We start from the raw sequence: 21,521 nt of genomic DNA on the forward strand, positions 1-21,521 counted from the left end.
GGAAAATGTATCCCCTCAGGTTCATAGATTTGCTTTATTAAGAGGTTCCAAAGGGGAAACAACAACTGGGGCATAATTATACAGTAGTGTGGCTACATGGCTAGGTATAATACGTACAATCGATAAATATATAAATTTACTTCGCTCCTCTCTTACCTGTCTCCCACTCCACTATTGCACTTTCCTATCTACCTAACTACACATTTGGAATATTTTAGCACTGCGCCCTCGCTCCCTAGGCACCGCCCACTAACTCCCCCTTCCGAATCTACCAGCCAGGAAGAAACACTACATTTTTGTGAACGAAATCTTTTCAATTTTTCGAACGCTTTTTGGACAAGTTTTGGGACTTTTTCACAGATCTGCAGATCCTAGAAGACATTTCCAACACTTCCTTAGAAGCACTGCTTAAGTATCCTTTTAAATTCGATCTTTTCACCATTTTCTCATGCCCATTCTGTACACGTTTTTAGACCATATACATGTTACTGTGGGTACCAGATGCGCGATTTTCGTAGTCACGCGAATCTCGTCCAGTGGCCGTTTTGGCTCAGCTGTTTTCTCCCCTTGCACCCTTCGGTGCTGCTGTTTAGCCTAGACAGGGCTTAGGCCCTCCTGAGCCGTTTTTTGCGACCACCTAGGCTGTGGGGAAACTTGTACCCGTTTTTCTAGACGTATTTGTCTTTTTGCCTTAACACTAGGCTCGGTTTTTGTACGATAGGATACGACTTTTGTACGTTAGGCTAGAGGCTAGGCCTCAAAAAAAAAAAAAAAAAAAAAAAAAAAAAGTTGCGACCTTTACGGTCTGAATCATTGTTCCCTTGCCCCAAGTGGTTCTTCCATGAGGGGAAGGCATTTTGTATGTTTTTGTGTGTTCCTTAACGATCTTTTCAGATGGCATCAAAGGAAGGCAGAACATCGATCAAGTGCGCAACTTGCTCGCTCTTTCGTCCAGGAAGGACCTGGGACGACCATGAGCTATGCCCGATGTGCAGGTCTTGCTCACGACGGGACCCATGCTCGATATGCGTCACGCTGACTCCAGCAAATTGGCAGGAGATTGAGGCCTGGATGGCAACTCGCAGGGAGAAATTGCAATCTAAGCTCACAAGACTCTCACCACCTCCCGCCCCGGCTTCTGAACCGGAGGCACCTGAAGGGAGTGTTTTGGAGCCAGTCGCCTCTGGCGATGGTTCCCCACTCGTTGCAGTACCGGTTGGGTCCGGGAATAGCACGAGTTCTAATGCCAAATCAAAAGGCAAGAGAAGCAACAAGGGCAAGGGCAAAGCCCCCAGACCCAAACGGACCACACGTCCGGAAGAAGGGTCGACGCAACTGCAGTCCACTGGTCCACAGACCACCGAACCTCCAGACCTCTGGTCCACTGGACCACCAGAATTGCCAGTCCCTGCAGACCTGAGCTCTGAGATACAACTCACCAGGGACAGAGGAAAACGGCCGGCACCACAGCCGACCAGACCTCGCTCCAGGAGCAGATCCCCACATCCAAGGGACCCATCTCCAGTCCAGGACGAATCCTCCCAGGACTCAGACAGCGGCTATAGACGCAGAGGCAGCGATAGACCGACAGGAGCCAGGGACCCTCCCCGAGGGGAGCGACCACAAGCGGATGGGAATTGGCTTCTCTCCCAACTGTCCGCTATATTACAACCACTCGTCGCACAAATGACGCCCGCACAGAATGCGGCCACAACCGACGCATCCACCGCTCCACAGCTGCCAGTCAGGCCGCTAACCCTGGACCAGGGAAGACCTCCACTGACACCCATGGACCACGATCTGGACGCACTGGAGCTAGTAGCGTCAGAAACATGGTCTGAACGTGGGGATGAAGCCTCAGTCCTGGACGAGTACGAGTCACAGGTTGACGAGGCGGAAGATGAGGAGGACGAAGAGCAAAGCGTCAAAGGCATTGACCTGCCCCCAGACCTCATCGCGAAGGCCATCCACATCTTCACAACAAGACTCGGCTTTGAGCTGCCTCCCAACCCCAAGCCAACAGAGCGGACTTCGAAACTGCGGACCACGAATGAGCCGTCGCAGTCCACGACACCTTGTGTCCCGGTGGACGCTGTCTGCTTCGACAGGATCGAAGGGCTTCAGGCCAAAAAGAGATGGACTGCTTTTCCAGCAAAGCAGGATAGAGCCCTAAAGATCCATGACGATACTTGGAAACGAATCTTCAAGGTTCCGTCCATTACAGGGGAGGTCAGGGACCGACTCAGAGCGGAACAAGCTCTGAGCTCGGGTTACTTCAGAGAGCCGCTGCGCAAGAAAGCGGAACAATCGGCCTATGACCTCGACCAGGCCTCCAGAGTCGGGATGAAGTTTGCCTCTACTTTTATGCTCGCAGCAGAACTGCTGATGAGGCACCACCAGCAGCTGCCAGAGGACAAAGACCAGATCCCAGACCGGGAGGCATCACAAATCCTGTGGCTGTTGGGACCACTGGCGAGACTCATCTATGATCAGTTCGCCAGGATGTCTGTAAAGCTGGTGGAATCAAGACGAGACAACGTTCTTGCAGCAATGCGGTGGCCAGACGGGGAGACTCGCGAGAGATTAACACACCTCCCAATAGCAAACGAAGACCTGTTCGCGGGCCAGTTTGCGGACGCTGTGCAGTCGGAGTTCACAAAACGAGACTCCCTCGCCAAGACGTCGTTCTCGAGGCTGAACACCCGGAGACCCCAGGGACAGAACGCTCCCACGAGATCGTTCTCTGGCCCCAGACCTGTCAGGAGCCGCGGTCGGAGCAACGCCCCGTCCTCAGGCGACAGACGTGGCAGGTCTCGTAGACCATCCCCACCGAGAAACAGACAATACCGGGGAGCGGGATGGAGACCGCAAGGAACGGTTCGGTCATGGAACGCACCCAGACAGCCAGCAGCACGACGAGGTAGGACCGGACCTGACCCACGTGGTGCTCAGCCACCCAGATCCACCTTCGGTGCCCGGCCCTAGGGATGCCCACCCTACCACGGTCTACCCGATGGTAGGGGGGAGACTTCGACTATTCACCCAGCAATGGGAACTTCTGGGTCCGGACTCTTGGGTATTGGAGGTGATCTCAGCGGGGTACCGCATAGAATTCGTCGATATACCCCACTTACCTCCGGAAGGCGGAGGGAGGAGAATCACCCCAATCCCCGAGGATCCAGACCAACGCCGCGCTCTGGAGACAGAAATCCAGGCATTGTTGGACAAGGGCGCGGTAGTGAGGACGACAGGAAGGGAGGGACCCCTTTTCCGTTCGTCATTCTTCCTCACTCCAAAAAAAGACAAGTCCTGGAGGCCGATTCTGAACCTGCGGCCATTAAACAAAGCGTTTATAAAACCAAAACGCTTCAGGATGGAAACACTATCCATCATCCTACCATCCCTCAACAAAGGGATGTGGGCATCAACGGTGGATCTGAAAGACGCCTACTTACACATACCGATCCACCCGAAACACCAGCGATTCCTCGCATTCAGCTATGGGGGAACAGACTTCAAGTTCACAGCACTCCCGTTCGGACTATCCACCGCCCCAAGGGTGTTTACCCGAGTAGCGGGAGCAGCAGTCAAGGAACTCCGTCGCAGAGGAATTCCTCTGTTCGTCTACCTAGACGACTGGCTCATACTAGGCGACTCGTATCAGGAGGCACGACGCAACGTCACCCTTACGACAGACCTCCTTTTTCGTCTCGGCTGGCTGGTCAACGATGGCAAATCCAACCTCACCCCAAGCCAGCAAGTCAAATACCTCGGAGCCGACCTCGACTTCGCCGAGGGGTCAGTCCGACCATCCCAAGAGAGGATATTACAACTGGCGCAGCTAGCCCAGCGCATGCTCAACAGGCAATTCTCGACGGCGAGAACCTGGCTGCAGCTCCTCGGACTCATAGCCAGCCTCGTGGGCATCACCCCCTTTTGCAAGCTTCGGATGAGGCCTCTCCAATTCCACTTACTGAGCCTCTACAAACCGGAGGTCTCCGACATACAAATGCGAGTACCTCTAGCCCCCCTAGACACACAACACCTCGCTTGGTGGGCGAATCCGGAGAACTGGGCCAACGGGAGACCCTTCCACCAGGAGAGGCCCCTTACGTCAATTACCTCCGACGCCTCATTAGTCGGCTGGGGAGCATTCTGGCAGACCCTCACAGTCGCAGGGACTTGGTCAGACCATTACAAACGCCTCCACATCAACGAGCTCGAACTCGAGGCGATAGCAAGAGGACTCCGCCATTTTCAGGAGCAATTGCGAGGCCACACAGTGACGGCATTCGCGGACAATACCACCGCAGTCTCCTACATCAACAGACAGGGGGGCACCAGATCGACCCGACTTTGTCAAGCGACTTGGGACCTCCTACACTGGTGCCGGCAAAACGACATACAACTGAGAGCCTCACACCTGGCTGGGGAGGACAATCAGGTGGCAGACGCCCTCTCCAGGGGCACATTAAGCCCCACAGAATGGTCACTACAACGCCAGACTTGCGCACAGCTCTTCAATGTCCTTGGTCGTCCGAACATCGACCTCTTTGCCTCAGCCGAGAATGCCAAACTCCCGACTTTCTGCTCCAGGAGATGGCACCCACAGGCCTGGGCAGCAGACGCGATGTCCATCTCATGGGACGGGATGCAGGCATACGCCTTCCCACCCCTGTGCCTCATCCACAAGGTCCTTCTGAAGCTTCGGAGATCCAGGACGAGACTGCTTCTCATAGCCCCCAGATGGCCCAGGAGGCCGTGGTTCCCCCTTCTGCTCGACCTCCTCTGCGGAGTACCTCGCGCATTACCAGACTCCCCTCACCTACTCACCCAAGCCAAGGGGAAGATCTTCCACCCGAACATCAGGTCTCTGGACCTGACTGCCTGGCCATTATCAAGTCTGACCTCAGAACGCGAGGATTTTCAGAAGACGTTGCCGATATGGCAGCAGCGGCAAGGAGACCTAGCACCATCAGAACTTATACTACAAGGCTCGACTGCTTCTACCGATGGTGCACGAACGCCCAGATTGATCCGCGTTCAGCCTCTGTAAAACACGTAACAGACTTCATGATGTCCCTGTTCCATCAAGGCAGACAGGTCTCCACCATCAAAAACTACCGCTCAGCTATAGCGGCGGTCCACACAGGCTTCGCAGACGGCTCCACCATGGGGTCAAACAAGGTCATCTCGGCAGTCCTCCGTGGCATGGCCAACAGGAGACCGACAACACCAAAACTCCCCCACTCTTGGAGTATAAATGGTGTTCTCAGGGAGATGGCGAATGATCCTTTTGAACCGATGGCATCAGCGTCCTTACGACACGTCACACAGAAGACCCTGTTCCTGATAGCAGCCGCATCGGCCAGACGGAGAAGCTGCCTCCACGCGTTATCCGTGGCGGAGGGACACATACGTTTTGACGTCAATGGGGTACGACTCATCCCCGATCCCTCCTTCCTCCCGAAGAACCAAACTCTTGAGTTTGTGCCAGGCGACATTTTCCTACCAAAAATCTCGCATTTTTCATCGATCAGGGAGGACAAACTCTGGTGCCCAGTCAGGGCACTCCGATGGTACTTACACAGAACCAAAGACCTCCGAACTTCGCCAAAACTGTTCATCCTACCGTCTGCCCCTCACACTCCGGCGTCTAAGGACACGATCTCCCGGTGGCTGGTCCAGCTCATCCAGCCTCACACCACAGGGGGAGAGAGGGTTCGGGCACATGACCTCAGGGGCCAAGCTTCCTCTAAAGCACTATTCGCGGGGGTACCCCTGGAGGAGATCCTGAAGGCGGCGGCATGGAAGACACCATCAACTTTCGTCGCCACATATCTGACCGACACCCTCGCTTCGGAGGCGGCATTCGGACGTGCGGTGTTGGGGGTTCCTTTGGGCAGGTCCCGCCCGTTGGGCCTCCCACCATCGTAACAGTGCCACTCTGTGCAATAGTGGAGTGGGAGACAGGTAAGAGAGGAGCGAAGTAAATTCCCCAAAACTCACTGGTTTGGGGATTTACGAGCGACGATACTTACCTGTCTTTCCCTCCTCCCACCACCACTCGGGACCTACCCGACGACACAAACGCCAACTAGACCGCTGAGCACCACATGACTCAGGACGCCGCCCTTACCGCGAGCTCCTGGGATCGTCAGCTAGCCTCTCCCGGCCGCACAGGCCTCACATGTCTCACCTGGTTCATAACGAACTCTTCCAACAGGACCATGAGACGCTCGACGATCGCGACACTCCTCTTACACCCATCCTGATTGAGGTGAGTGCTCATACCCTAACAGGGCTTCTTTTCGAACTGATACCTCTAACATGCACCAGTTCGAGCGCACTCCAGTGTAAGATTACCGTCGCACATAACATCACTTGCACCCCACCTCCATGTCACCGGGTGGGGGCTTCTCTGATGATCAGCGGAGCTCGCGCACGCTTCTTCGCCGCCCTCGGCTCCCCCTTAGGTGCCACCCGCCCTCCCTACCCGAACGAGGGGCAAGCTGCCTGCTTGTGTCCTGGGATAGATTCGGAAGGAGGAGTTAGTGGGCGGTGCCTAGGGAGCGAGGGCGCAGTGCTAAAATATTCCAAATGTGTAGTTAGGTAGATAGGAAAGTGCAATAGTGGAGTGGGAGACAGGTAAGTATCGTCGCTCGTAAATCCCCAAACCAGTGAGTTTTGGGGATTAGCTAGGCTGTATACTCATGGTGGTATTTAATTCTATACACAGTCAGTGTGTTGTATGACCATTTCCGTAGCTTAACCTTGCATTCAGAATTACTGTAAGTGAGATGAATAGAACCATTAAGTATGGTAAATTAGATATTGCTTACAAGTACATTAATTATGTCCCTTTGGGAGGGAGAGAAGTTACAATGATCAATTAATCAGCTTGTCTCTTTCATCCTTGGAGTTCTTTCAATCATTTCCTAGTCGGATCTTAATTTCCACAGAATGTATACTGAACTGCAATCTTTGAAACAGGTCTTTGAAGTAGCAGTACATATTTGCTCCTCATAAGACATTCAAGTACATTTAATTGGGAAATAAAGGTCATATGATCAAGCAGTTGCCATTTTGTCTAATCTGTGATGTCATACTGTCCTCAGTAGGTTAGTAGTGCTTCTGTTCAATCTGTTATGTCATAGTGTGCTTAGAAAGTGAGTATGTTATTTCTGTTCAGTCTGTGATGTCATAGTGTCCTCGGAAGGTGAGTATATAGTGTTTGTGTTCAAATTCTTGGTTTTTCTGTCCATATTTTTTGTGGATTCTTTTTTACATATTTTGCATAAAAAAGATGCCAGCATTAGGTCAAGTTATAAAAGATAGATGTGATTTACGCCCAGGCATCAACATTTTCGAAGTCAAGTTTGTTTCAAAGAGAGTAAACCAAACGTCTAGAAATAAGTGATAACATCTCTAATGGCTAATTATGAGATGCACAAGTTTTTAGACTTGCACAAGCCTTCAGTCATGTATGAGAGTGAGAGTGAGAGTGAAGCGCAGAACAGGTAAAATAGATCTTCCAAATGGAAAAGGACAGTTGGTAGCTGTGAAGGTGACATGTTCATCATATAAGAACATCTATATACAGCGTCAGATTAACTATCATAATATGGTTTTTTTGTCCTATAACAATTGCGATGTCCCTTTAGACCCTGCCTGTATAAATACATGTACTGCTCCTATTGATTCCATTGTTACAATTATATCTTGAGATCTAATTGCTTGATCTACTATGTATGTGCTTTTTTTATTGTTTACCCATGAATCTGGTGATATAGAAGGAAAAAAGCCCCCCCCCCCCCAAACAAGAAGCATGTCACCTTCTTAAGATAATTCATATCGAGGGTCACTTCGTGAAAGACGAGTTTAATCCAATTTAGCATCTAGTCGTGTATGGTATACAATTCTCACATATTGGCCGTATTGCTACTTGGTGATTGACAGACTTCTTATGGACACGGCATATTGGTTGCTGAATGTCTAATGCAAATATTAACTTGTCTCTGTGAGTTAGGCACCAATCAACAGAATCAGAAAAGCAATGCATAATATTAAAAGCAATCTTTCTGAATGAGACCTGTCATCATAGAGTCACTGCCTCCATCCAAGCGGAGCGGGAGAAGACGTTATCACACACATACACGTCTTCTTGCCAGGTTTTAAGATGATAGTTTTTTTTTTTTTTCGGTATTTGTCTAGAATTTATATTCCTGCTGATTTATCAGTGCTGTGGTCACTGATGTGTTTGTAACAGAATAGCAGCTGTCTTGCATCTGATCTGAATAACAGATATATTGTAAACAGACTGCAGTCATTCTGGGACAGTTCATATGATGCCACCAGTATTTTATCAATCTAAAAGTTTGCCATGAATAAACTTAATGTACCTAACTGAGCTGTGTATTTTGTTTCGTGCAAAAATTTTCCTCAGATGCATGAAACACAAAAAAAAACCAAAGAGGAAAACATAAGGTATCACCTCAATCATGTATGATCAAAATGTTAACAATGCATGACAAATTTGGCAAAGGACAAATAATTAAGGTAGATTGTCACCTAAGTGTGTTCTGTTTGTTCATGTGATGTTAAGAAAAAAATGTTTTGGTCTAGTTATTAATAATTAAAAAGACATTGAATTAACATTCAATAATACATTTTGACCTGCACGGGCAAGCGGAAGTAATGTTTGGCATTTTCTTTTGTTAAAGGAGTAGTCCAGAAATTAAGCATTTTTGAAAAGATCATGAAAACCATTATAGCCATGTACTGTAGAAACAGTTTTCTTTTCTATCTTGAACTAAACCGTATGAAGACTTATATTCTGCCTCAAAGTCATCCTTTCAATTTCTACACCCATCAAGTCATCAAGTACAGAGATACGTCTTCTGCCGTATAAGGAGTTTTTTCTTAATTTAGATAAATTTCTTTTAATTTTATTCTACCTGTTGAATTTCTTTTCTAACATTGACAAACAGTGCAGACCCTACGATTTTGGTAATAGTGCAACCTTTTCAAGGAATGATGGTCTGCACAAAGAATTGGTACGACGAAGTATTTCGCTTTTGAGAACAGCGTTTCTGTATGTTGCCGTGTTGGACAAATCTAACTGTAATAGCAATTACCCACTATGTGATCCGTGGTCCCCCTCACATTGTTGCAATGTCGGTAAGAGAGACTCCATAGTGTTCCCTTTCGGGAAACCAAGAAGGGTTATATGAACATGTAGCATATATTGTAGTATATATATTGTAAGCCGCTAAAATTCGGTTTTAAAAAAGAGAATAAGAAGTGTCATTCATGGAAAGATCAACAATTTAAATTTCAGAATTGATTTTCAAATTTCTAAAAAATCATTTGGCTTTCTTGTTATAAATTGAAATGAATAGTAACATAAATAATTTCATCTGGAAATTTACAGTAATGTATAAAGATCAGTGTTGTTTACTTTTTCGTTCAATTCTTACCTCATGATTTAAAGGCTGACCTTTAAGTAGATACACATGAATGCAGTGAGTGCAAAGTTATCAGCAGAGCTGAAACGTAGCGAGAAATTAGCAATCAAAAGATCGGGGTCTTTACTTCTGTATGTGTAATTGCAGTCGATTTGTGCGTTAAAGCATGTTGCACTCTTCCTCGTTATGTATGTGTGGTTGATAGAATTCCCTCCTTTTCCTGCATATTTTCAACTGTCTGTTCAATCTGTAGCAATGGGTACGGTTAGCATTTGATATCCGAGTAAAGTTCTGTGCTATTTGCTCGTGTTTGCTGTAGTATTCCCACAGGCATCATGTCCTTCACTCTTGTGTTTATCTTTGGAAAGGCAGCAGGTTTACTTGCAGATATGTAACGAGGAAATCTAATCATCGTCAACAAAAAATGAATCAAGTTAGCAAAGTATACTGATCAGTGATATAAGCATGACCATTACAGGTCAGTCATGGAACGCAAAACAGCAAAGATTTTCATCCCATCTTTAGCTACTCCGGACACAATCAAGTATGTATCGCTGCATACAGTAACTCTAATGAGTCGCCTCATATTTTTGACATTTAAGAGGACCGTGATTCGATCCGATATGGAAGTGAAAGCTAAATGGCTACTTGACATACACCTGGGTATTACCTGATAGTAACTTGCAAGGCCAAAACATTGAACAAAAAAATTGAAATGGCAGCACAGTATTTCATATTGCTTCCTTTCGTCTTAGATATCTGGAAAGGAGATTGCATGTAATAAAATCAACAATTTTACTCAAGGACACCTTTCAAAATATCCATGTTTGATATTAAAAATGACTTTGTTGAATAAATAAACTTTCTTCATCCTTAGGCTATTCTCATCAGAGTTTTCAGTCCTTCCTAAATTTCTCCATTTTCCCCCAAATGATTAATTTTTTCCCTCGCTTTTCTCTTCTTTTTTTTGCAACTAAAAACAACCCTGCAAATTGGAAATACTGTACGTGCAATGAAAATCAATACTGAACATGGAATTAATCAATAAACATGGTACAAAGTTTTGGTAGATTTTTCCATAATTGATTTTGTTGTTGATAAATAATAGTCTTACAATCTATTTAACAAACACTTAGAAATAAAAAAACACGGTATATTAAATAGATTATTTTGGTTGTTGTTTGATCTAGACCTTTACCCAATCCTGATTGGTAAAACTGATTCCAAAAAGGAAACTTTTTATTTGCATTCACTGTTCAGAGTATTGTATGGTATAGCCTATGGATAGGTATATGTAGATAAATGAAGTCCATCAGTGGCTGTATTTCAAAGTGTTATTTGTTTTAATTTTAAAATTTACAGTTCTTATATACAAGTATATTATCTTGCATTCGTAGATTATTGCAGCAATATACAAATTAAGTACAAATACTAATGTTATCTACCTATGTACAGTAAAAACTTGTGAATTCAGAATTTGGATGCAGTATGAGAACATTTTGAACTTTCTTTGAAAGTACGAACCATGGTCTTTTTGTCTAAAGTTGTCTTATGCACACCTGCCTAATATTAATTCTCAGAAGTGTTTGAGAGCACACAATGTCTTGATATTTCTATATTTTTTATAGATTCTATCATTCAGCCTAAATGTTTTCAAAAGTCATCCATCATATTACTTGTTCCTTCAGCCACAGGCAATATGAATATTCATAGCCAAAATTTCAATGGATCGATGTCATGTATACTGGGTGCATGTTGCATTTATTACACCGTGTGAATTCAAGTGCGACTATAAAGATATTTATGTTTTGCCAATGGGGGGGCTTGGAGTAGACGTTAAAAGAGATCTGCAAATATGGTTATAAAAATTGAAATTCATACATAATAAGTGTTTGCATGAGATCAAGCATGTCTCTGCCAATCCATCATTCTTTTCAAGTTTCTTGCAGGTGAGGCTATGTAAAGTTTCATCAGTTAGACCTATGTATATATGTGGTACAGTGAATGCAGATAAGGACAGTTATTTGAAATACGAGAAATTTGCACTTTTCTTGATAATATTGTAAATCATGACCCTTACTAGTGAATATGTTCATTTAAATGTATATGTCGATTTCCTCTGGACTGTATGAAGAATTTTTTTTAGAATTGCTTATTATTGCTTATATTATTGCTTATTATTTAATATCACTGTGTGTACAGTGATCCACAGGTATCTAGATTTCTAGTTGTGTACAGCGATCCACAGTTATATTCTCTGTGTAACAAGTGTATCTGTGTCTCCTTCAGCCTGCAGAGATGTACATTAAGCTACTGTGTTAGCCATATAAATGTCAAGTGAAGTCTAATAAAACAGGCAGAACACTGCTCGCCATCTGCAGGCAGACACTCGAAGATACTCGACATTTTAATGCCATGATTGGACAAATAAGGATCTCAATGAGATATAAAACGCAGGCAACAAATTCAACGATTAGTTATTAAAACATCCGTGATTCTGCATGTGTGTGTGCGATACTCTCGCGTAGCAAAACAAAAATGAACAGTTTCAGTTAAAAGCTTGGCAGCCATAACAAATTTCATTTGACAATGAAGATATAGTATAGGATGATTGTCTTACAGTATTTCTCTTGCTGGACATTAGTTGAAAATACTATGATGTATACAGTAGTTGTCAGGATTTGGTATGTATCTGTGTATACATAGTGTGTGTAAGGGGACGGCAGTGTTTAATTGTGTGCGTATATAATGTGGAAAAGTAGCTGCCATGTTACTGTAAAGATATGATGATAATACTAAAATTGATCATTTGAAATAGACATGATAAAACTAATAATAATACTACATAATTTTATAGTGATAGTAATTCCTATTTTATTTACTTAGCTTTTCTCTTACCTTTCTCCAACTCTGTATGTGCACTTTCCCAGATCTACCTAATCTACATGGTGCCCCTCCCCCCCCCCCCCCCCAACTTCTGCTGTTCTTCTTCAGATCAAATGTGATTTGATCCTTAAAAAATGTATTCATTAGAGAAAACACTGTTTTTGTAAACATTTATTAATTGTTGTAATAAAGTAGAAGGGATAATAGGGCATCCATGACAAGAAAACAATCCAGTGATGTTGATATGTTGTGTATATTTACATCACTACTCTCTTACCTGTCTCCAATATACGTATGCACATAGCTTAAAGGCATCGAAGACTCGTCCCAAACCGTGTGCCGCGCTCTGAAAAAGTTAACTTTCCGTTGCTTGCAAGTGAATTTTTTATCTTGTCGCTACAAAATGCAGACAGTAATGAAACGTGATACCTTGTTATCTTAAGCTGGACCAGAGATGTCCATCGCTGTATCGTTCATTCACTGTGCTGTTGGTATTGACCGCAGCTGTATGTACTGACTGTACACTAGTGTCTAATTACCGATGGTAGCAAGCTGTGTGTGTATTTTCTGGGATCGATGGTGGTGTCTAACACTTCTGTTACACCTCATTTGAAACTAGGTCAGATTACCGGCATTAGACGTTTCTTTTTGCGCGAGTCTTCACACCCTTTAATAGTACCTGCTATTAAATTCTTGCACTGCACCCGTTGTGATCCCTCTCAAGGTCACTTAAATAACCTTCCGTCTGAATATACCATTCCAACACTTATGACATTTTCTCTGGCTGTATGCATGTTCTGAACATCTGTGATGAGATAAAACATGCGTGTACAGTATGTAATAATGCCATCATGTGAAATGACCAACAGCATTTAAAAGATGCAACAGATGGTTCTTGATTCTTTTCAAGGTCTCAAAATATTTAGATCAAAACAAGAAGTGAGCATTAATTATATATTATATTACTCTGTGTTATTATGATGTATCATGTAAATGATAAATTCCATTAATATTTGTATCATTGCTCTTTTTTTCTTATTCAGTGAGGTCAAACAAGATAAATGACATATTTTGGGCTATAGTTGCAGTATGTTTATAATTTATCCTCTTTCACTGTCTGGGAAGAAACTGGGCATTTTAGATAACACACTAAACATATTTTTTCTCATTGGCTTACAAAGCACTAAATCATCAGATTATAATGTGATATCTGGGTCCTTGTAGAAGTTTTCAATATAGCTAGACTCCAACCACTCACTAGTTAGCTGACAAGTTAACCATTTGTCGCACCTTCAAAATTCCTGTAATAAAGCATTTAGATATTTGCTTTAGAGACAAACATTTTCATCACTTTGAATGTTTAGTATTTTATCACAAAAAAGTGCAAGTACACTAACAACATTTGCAGTCGCTCTTCAGTTTGAATTGGATGCTGAGAAAAACGTACGACCCAAACACACTCAGCTGCTTTAAAGTAAGGTTGGAGGCATTCTACAGATGTTAAGGGTCATCTTGATCTAGGCAACTGGTATTTTGTTGACAGATGTGTTGAGATTGCTTGACTACCACACATTGAATGCCTGGGATGGGAGGGGAAGGGATCTGAGGGACAGCATTGTGAAATTGTTTTATTCCCAAAATTTTCCATTTTTTCCATTCATTGTAACTGTTGCTTATGTGAACTTGCAGGCAAATATATACGGCCAATTGAAACTTTATGCAGAATGACAGGAAATACATGGTGTATAGCTTTTTCATTACACTGCATTATCTCAACCAAGAAAAAAGGTCAGGGTGGGGGGGGGGGCGGTATGGGGTGGTGGAGAAAGGAAGGCAAGATGTCTAGAAGAAGAGAGCAAGAATATTAAATAATTTAAATTTGACCCCAGTTGATGATCAATTATCTGTTTGAACACTTTTGCATAGGATATAGCATACAGTCTCCCTTTAAGATGCCAGAGGGGCATGTGTTGCTAAAATCCTTTGGCTTCCTTTAATATAAATTAGTACAACGACCTTGATCAGCCTCCCTTTACTTCGTTGAGTAAATACCTTGGAGTTCTGAAACATTAATATGCTGTGCCCGTGCAGGTGGAAAATCTATCCTATATACTTGCAAATTTGATTTCACGGTTCCACTCCGAATTCCCCTAATGCTTTACATTGCTACTAAGGAAGTACCGTGCGAAGATGAATGGGATGTATTAAGAAACGAGACAGTTCGGAGGAATGACTTTCAAAATGACCAAATTAGTTCTTTGAAGTGTACATTTGAATGGCTTTTGGTAATATGGTCCATGTTTTGTATTATTCATATATGTCACACATGCAGAAAATATATCAAGGCTAACTAGTGTAAACCTATATTGTTACTCATAATATTAACGGTCATAACTGCCACAATTTATTTATCTTAGAAAGTTGACAAAATTAGTTCTTTGAGGTATACATTTGAATGGCTTTTGGTAATATGGTCCATGCTTTATATTCGTTTATCACACATGCAGAAGTATATCAAGGCTAGTATAATCCTAAATTCATATTCATTATTATTTTAACTGCCTCAACCTATTTACATACCTTAGAAATTAAATTATGTATTATCTATGACATTTTCTGGACTGATAGCTAGTACAGCTGTTTACCAATGGTCTACAACATATCAAAATTAATTTTTTGTGTCTGATATCACCCATTAAAGATTAATTTCATACTTGGCATCAATGTATTGATAATGTGGGTCCCAGCATATAGCACACAATGGGAAATGGAGCAACTGTACTATATATGCATTCATTGTACTGCGCTGTGCATTGTATGAGGCGGATCATGAAAACTGATTTTACTGACATCTTAGTATAAGGATATGAAATATTTTATTACTTGTTCTTGTTTACACTGCCGTCGTGCAGCCTATTGAGATAGTATATGAGATAATACATAGATATTTACAGTTAAAACCTGTATCAATGAAAAGTGATCCGTTTTATCTGTGTTAAGTAAATCCACACATGTATCCGTGCATTGTACTTACATTTAGAAGCAGTACAGTATATCATCATATCTACTGAGTGTGGCTATATTCATCTACAGTGTAGAAGAGCACCCTTTGTACAGGATTTTATTATGTGAGCACAGATTTAGCACTGTTATCAGACCTATAGCACAACTGTTGGTAAAGCACATCGATGAAGCTTATTAAATATGTACTGTGCCTAGCAGTTAGTTAGACATATACTTTGTACAATTGGTTTAAAATATGCAAGATGAAGATGTAGAAGCAAATTTATGAAATTAATATTATTAATATTAATTATTAAAAATGAACTTTGCTCATCTCTTGTAACTGCACTGCACTCTCCTATCTACCTAAACTACACGATTGGAATGTTTTAGCTCTGCGTACTCTGGGAGAGGGCGGGAGGGGTGGGGGCAGTGCCCACTTTTTCTTCCTTTCCAATCTACAATTTCAAGAAGCATTACTACCTTTCATCTAAGCTCTCATTATTGAAGCACTGCAGCATGAGTATCCTTTTTCAAATTCTGTGTTTATAGCTCTGTTGCTTTGTGACACGTGTCAGTTTTGCTTATACCTATTAATTGTATCAGTAGTAGGTACTGGTTTCGCCAAAAATTATCCTATAAAGTCATTTCAAATCACTTGCCGAGACTTAAATAATAGAATGACTATGAAATTTGTCAAGAAATGAGATATTTTTATGATGCCTTCTAGTCTGCCAAAGTGAGTTCTAATAATAATTTTTCAGTTTGTTGTGTATTTTACCGAAAGAAAATAGCTGGTGCCTGCTGTAAATTTGTATAAAATTGCCTTTCAGTGGAAAAAAACATCACTCAGCAGGGAAGCTGCCTTCAACATTATGTAGTCATGGTAACTGGTTAGCATCACCTTGAAAAGCAATGTTTCAGGGAAAAATTCAAGTCAATAAATGTTTCATTGCTCCCTAATGTTATAATTCTCTGACAATGATTAAAACAGCACATATCACATCAATTGAAAATATCAAAGAGAAATTTCCTTTTTGTATATTCAACAGTAAATATAACCAAAATTGTGGATCCATTTAAGGCCAAATGTGCCAACATTTCATCAAAGTCTTATTAGTTTTCCATTCTTTCATAATTTTATTCAACCAAGCTTGCAGCTCAAAAACATTGCTTAGCAATGAAGTATACAGTACTTGTTTCAAAATATCTTATCATTTCATTTAGAATATTGTTACAAATCTGCAATCACTAAATAGCCAATTATTCTGGTTAAAACATTCGAGGATGATGAAAACACAACTGTTACTGTGTTGTAACTTGTAAACAAATGGTACGGTTATTCCTATTATGTTTGACTAGTGCTTTAGATATTGTTCTAATTGTCATAAATGTTATCAGGAATATCAGTCAAGGGCGTAGGAACCGGGGGGGCTGGGGGGCGCCAGCCCCCCCGTGAAAAATGTGGAGGGGCGGAAGTATCATTCTGCCCCCCCCGCTCCGCAAGTCAGAAAACCCCTTTTTCATTTCCAAATGAGAAAAAAAATCTCATTTGGAGCACCAAATTGCATCTAAGGCCAGGTGAAAATACAAAATTAAGTTTACAAAATGGAGTGGGTGTTGAAGTGTGCTATATTGCACCAAATTGCATCTGAGGCCACCTGGAAATGCAAAAAATTCCAAGGGGAAGGGGGACACCACCTCCCCTTAGACCCCTCCCCCAGGCCGACCATCAGTCTTCAGCCCCCCCCCCCACTCAAAAGTACCTTCCTACGCCACTGATATCAGTAAACTGGTAAAAGCAAGTCTAGTGTAAACCTACTGTATAATTTGAAATCTAACAGTCACACATGCAAACACACACACTCAGGGTTTACGGTCAACATTTCCACAGCCATCAGTTTTCTATCTTATGAGAACAACCGAGCGGATTTCCAAACTTTGATGCAAAAAATTAGGATTTTTAGGTCTGAAAGAGTAACTTGTTTTAGAACTACTCCCTGACAAGACTTGGCCATCTACTGTAGCTACTATGGGACAGGAAAGTGATTAATATTATTACAGTCCTGTAACTGATCTGATCCTACAAGGGATAATGCAATTAGATTGACTTCACCCTCTTCAGAATTAAGATCATCCTACAAAGGGAATTTATGGTAAATTAGATCCCCTCAAGTTCCTAAACCTCTTAACTTACTGTAGACCCTCCAGCTTCCCCAGGCTATCTGTTCTCCAGCTAAAAATTTGGTAACCCTTAATGCACATACTGTATGCATGTCCTGTACATACTGTAGGTATATTTATATTCATTTGTACATGTAGATTTTTTACTAGTCCTATCTTTACTTTATTTTGGTTCATATTGTTTTTTCTTAATAGTTTTTTTTCTTGGGGGGGGGGGGGGGGAAGGTTGTGTAAAGCACTCTGATACTACTATTCATTGTGATAAGGCGCTATATAAGCACCAGGTTTTATTTATTCATTATAATTATGATCTATATTATCGTGTACATATTAACGATTTCTGACAGTCCACACCTATGCATTCTTTTACCCTCCTTTATACTACTGTTTACACTCATCATGTAGAATACATACAACAATTGTCATCCACCATCTGCTCTGGAACGATAAACACGACTTCTAATTCAGTCAACCTGATAATATATCATAACGTGTCGGGCAGAGAATCCATTTATGTGACGACCGTGTCCGCACATTATCAATACAACCGTATGAAGGAGCGGCGATGTTTACAGTGATGGAAATCATTTGATTAATTTCCTGGAGTAACTTTTTAGGTCATTCTCATACAAATTTGGCAGCCTCGTTTTTACGTCACAGAGAAAGAGAGATAGAGAAAAAGAGAGGCTGGAAGTGGAACGGCCCTATTAATCAATAGGAGAGCATCTTATCTATACACCGACTGAGATGAAATGTTTAAGTGCATTGCCTTCTTTTCATCAACAATTTTGGATAGTTTAGAATTCATCCAACGACGTTGAAAGGAGAGCAAGTTATGATATCATCAAAATATGAGCGTTAATAATTATGAGCCGTGATATTTACATCAGTATACCCGTCTCTCCTCCGACATCCAACTCTTCTAAGTTATGTTTTTGTTTTTATCTGATACAGTACATTGTTAACATTTGTTAGCCTTTACTTCTCTTATCACCTTTGTCTCCATTTTGCTTCTGCTATCCTTTCGGAAACCTAACCAATAACTTTTTTCGTTCCATCAACCATTTCAAACGCCTCCGCACCCCCACCCACCACCCACAATGACTTACTTTCTTTCCGATTGGAAGTCCTTCCTGTTTTGCTGAAAATCTTTGAACATACAGTAGGTACTACTTGGTATATATCCCTACATAGTATGAGGTTTACCTATCTGGAATGTGTTAACTAGTTTGTTTAATATTTATAATGGTGTTTAAGCTAATGATCACCTCAAATAACCTGCAACCCTTTCTATATAACAACATATTACAGACTCAGAGTATGTGCAAAGAAGTATCTCACATTTTACATTACGGCACTCAATCAAATTAAGCTTGGTTGATTTCTTGTGCGGTCAGATAAGGACCTCAACTAACCTTTGACCTCTACCAGCAACAACATTAGCAGACAAAATCTATATACCAAGTAAAAGGGCCTATGACATTGAGGAGCTGGAGAGCCATGGCCCACACCCCCAATAATTATGACTACAAGGATCTTGATATGGGCATGACGCCATCACAAACAGCAAGGTTCATCACCGCTGAATATTGGTCTGACTATTGCTCACCCCTCAATGTTGGTATCGCAGTGCAAAGTGCTACACAAAATGGTCAGATTGCTACAAACTGTGTAAAGACATATTCGCAGTGATTTTACACAGGCATCATTGTATTATATGTAGAAGGGAAAAAGCCTTCAAAAATTGCTATACAAGATTTGAACACTGATTTATTCCCTGTACACACAAGCTTGCAGGACAATTTTTATAAAAAAAATCTGGTTGTCTGCTGGACAACCAGTTCTTACTTTTTGGTAGTACGTGAACAGCACATGTGGTGTAGCAAAACAACAAAGAATGCCCAGTCAGTACATTGGACATAGGAGAGTATGTTTGGTGTATAGAACTCTAGTGCTGGGCCAGTATTTAAAACTTCCCTTTGTGTGGATCATTTGGCCAGGACATGCATCCTACAAATTGTATGATTGGTAAATACCAACTGCAGCCGGTTAATGCTCCTCGAATAGTGACAGATTCCTTTCGTCTGTACAAATCATTTGACATCACAATTTGAAGTCACAGAATTAACTCTCCATTTGACCGAATATAATTCAGTTAAAAGCCAATCACACTCTGTGGTTAAAGCCCGGACTCATTTCGTATTAAACTGATTAAGATATGAGATTCCACTCCAGGTCAAATGCAGGTAGGAATTAATTGCAGTTAGCTTACAAAAGATGTTGCAATGGCTACTCACAGCTTCTTATGCCAAGCCAATTTATTCATTGTGTCTTCACTTTGGCACATCTTAGTGTCAACAATGAAATCGCTCTTGCAACAAGTTTCTTACTTTGTCATTCTTGGTACTTAAGGTGACAAAAAGAAGAAATGTTCACAGAGATTCCTTTTTAATACAACTGTTTCATGGTTAATTCTACCAAATTAGAATTTGAGGCTCATTGTTGAATCTCAAAAGTGTTGAATCGCAAAAGTTCACCTTCTGACCAATACATTCTGTTCCAAGCTGCAAACCACAAGATAATGCATATTACAGAGTGTGGTTCAGATTCCTGTGTGATGTACACAACGTTCATGTTGATGTTAAGAACGTAGGTCTGCTAATTAGCTGTCTTTGAATAACATGTTTCTCTATCATTGTAATATTATATATGTACATATATTGTGTGTGTACTGAAAATTTCATACAGCCCAAGTTCTTATAAGGTACATTTTAAGTATATTATGTGTTTGCACTCCTCTAGGGTGTACTATAGTAAATATACTACAATAGGGAGTAACTATAGTAAAAGTACAATCCTGTATGGTACCTGTAGGCCTTGTACACAGAATATAGCATGATAGATGTGGAACTTGCCTGGGAATCATTAATCCAGTAGTGCATTGCAAAATGCGATGCAGAATGGTAAAATTACAGTACAAGATCAGAGATGTGTCTGTAGCAGTTTTTCTTGCACATCATAGTATTTTATGAACAGACAATTTTTCAGAGAATTTGAAACTGCTGCACAAAAGTTGAACCCAAAATTATTCTCTGCTTGCTTTATAATGTACTATGATAATTGCAATACATTAGTTGACTCAAATTATAATGAGTGGGACTCTTTCAGTTCTTATTTGATAATTTTTGAATTCTTTATTTTCTCATATAAAAGGTATGCTTGCCCAAATATGCTAGATATTCGAATATTGTCAACCTTTGGTCAATATTCTTAAACTGTTTTTATTATCTTTGAGGAAATTTTTCTTACTGGGACATTCAGTCACCTTGTGTGTTCCTTAAAAGTGTCTGAAAACAATTTGGAGAGTAAAGACCTCCAAGGAAAGTACTTTTTGAAAACTTCTAGTGATTAAAGCGTGCTATACTTTGGGGCCTATACTGACTACCTTTAAGCAACTGGTGCTAAGGTTCTAGGTAAAGTTAAAGATGAATGTTTGAGTCTTATACCAAGGCCAACCACAGTGCCACAATTATCTGGTGGACAGCAATCCAGCACACAGATTAATATTAAGCCGTTAGTCTCCCATTTGTTGTACACCTTGGTGAAGAAAGTGAATGGACACAAGGTTATGATCTAACCAGGACTTGGACATGCCATCCTTAAATACGCCTAAACCACAACACTCTCATCCACTGTACAATCTTATAGTCTCCGTTGTTTTGAGTTTGCTTTGAAAAGTAGCTGACAATCTCAGGATATTAAAAAATGTGGGTTTTAACACTGGTCACTGGTCGCAACACTGGTCACTGATCATAACACTGGTCACTAATCGTAACACTGGTTGTAACACTTGTCATAACACTGGTCACTGGTTGTAAAACTGGTTACTGGTCATAACACTGGTCACTGGTTGTAACACAGGTCACTGGTCGAAACTGATCCTAACACTGGTCGTAACACTGGTCACTGGTCGTATCACTG

General features: G+C 41.8%; 2 protein-coding genes across 3 annotated transcripts in view; both read left to right on the forward strand.

Moving 5' to 3' along the window:
- The window catches only part of LOC139966384 (contactin-associated protein-like 2), a 78,798-nt gene that overhangs the window by 23,026 nt on the left and 34,251 nt on the right, over positions 1–21,521 (forward strand). The gene's annotated exons all lie outside the window — the stretch shown is intronic.
- Positions 148–3,129, forward strand: LOC139966385 (uncharacterized). The gene is made up of 2 exons (XM_071969326.1): positions 148–412; positions 895–3,129. Exon 2 carries the CDS (start codon positions 895–897, stop codon positions 2,983–2,985), a length of 2,091 nt encoding a protein of 696 aa, XP_071825427.1. The 5' UTR covers positions 148–412; the 3' UTR covers positions 2,986–3,129.

The sequence above is a fragment of the Apostichopus japonicus genome, chromosome 4, assembly GCF_037975245.1.
Source record: "Apostichopus japonicus isolate 1M-3 chromosome 4, ASM3797524v1, whole genome shotgun sequence".
Taxonomy (NCBI): Eukaryota; Metazoa; Echinodermata; class Holothuroidea; order Aspidochirotida; family Stichopodidae; genus Apostichopus; species Apostichopus japonicus.

Bases quoted from the DNA above. Each gene is read 5' to 3' on its own strand.
- LOC139966385 (XM_071969326.1), top strand. From the start codon at position 895: ATGGCATCAAAGGAAGGCAGAACATCGATCAAGTGCGCAACTTGCTCG.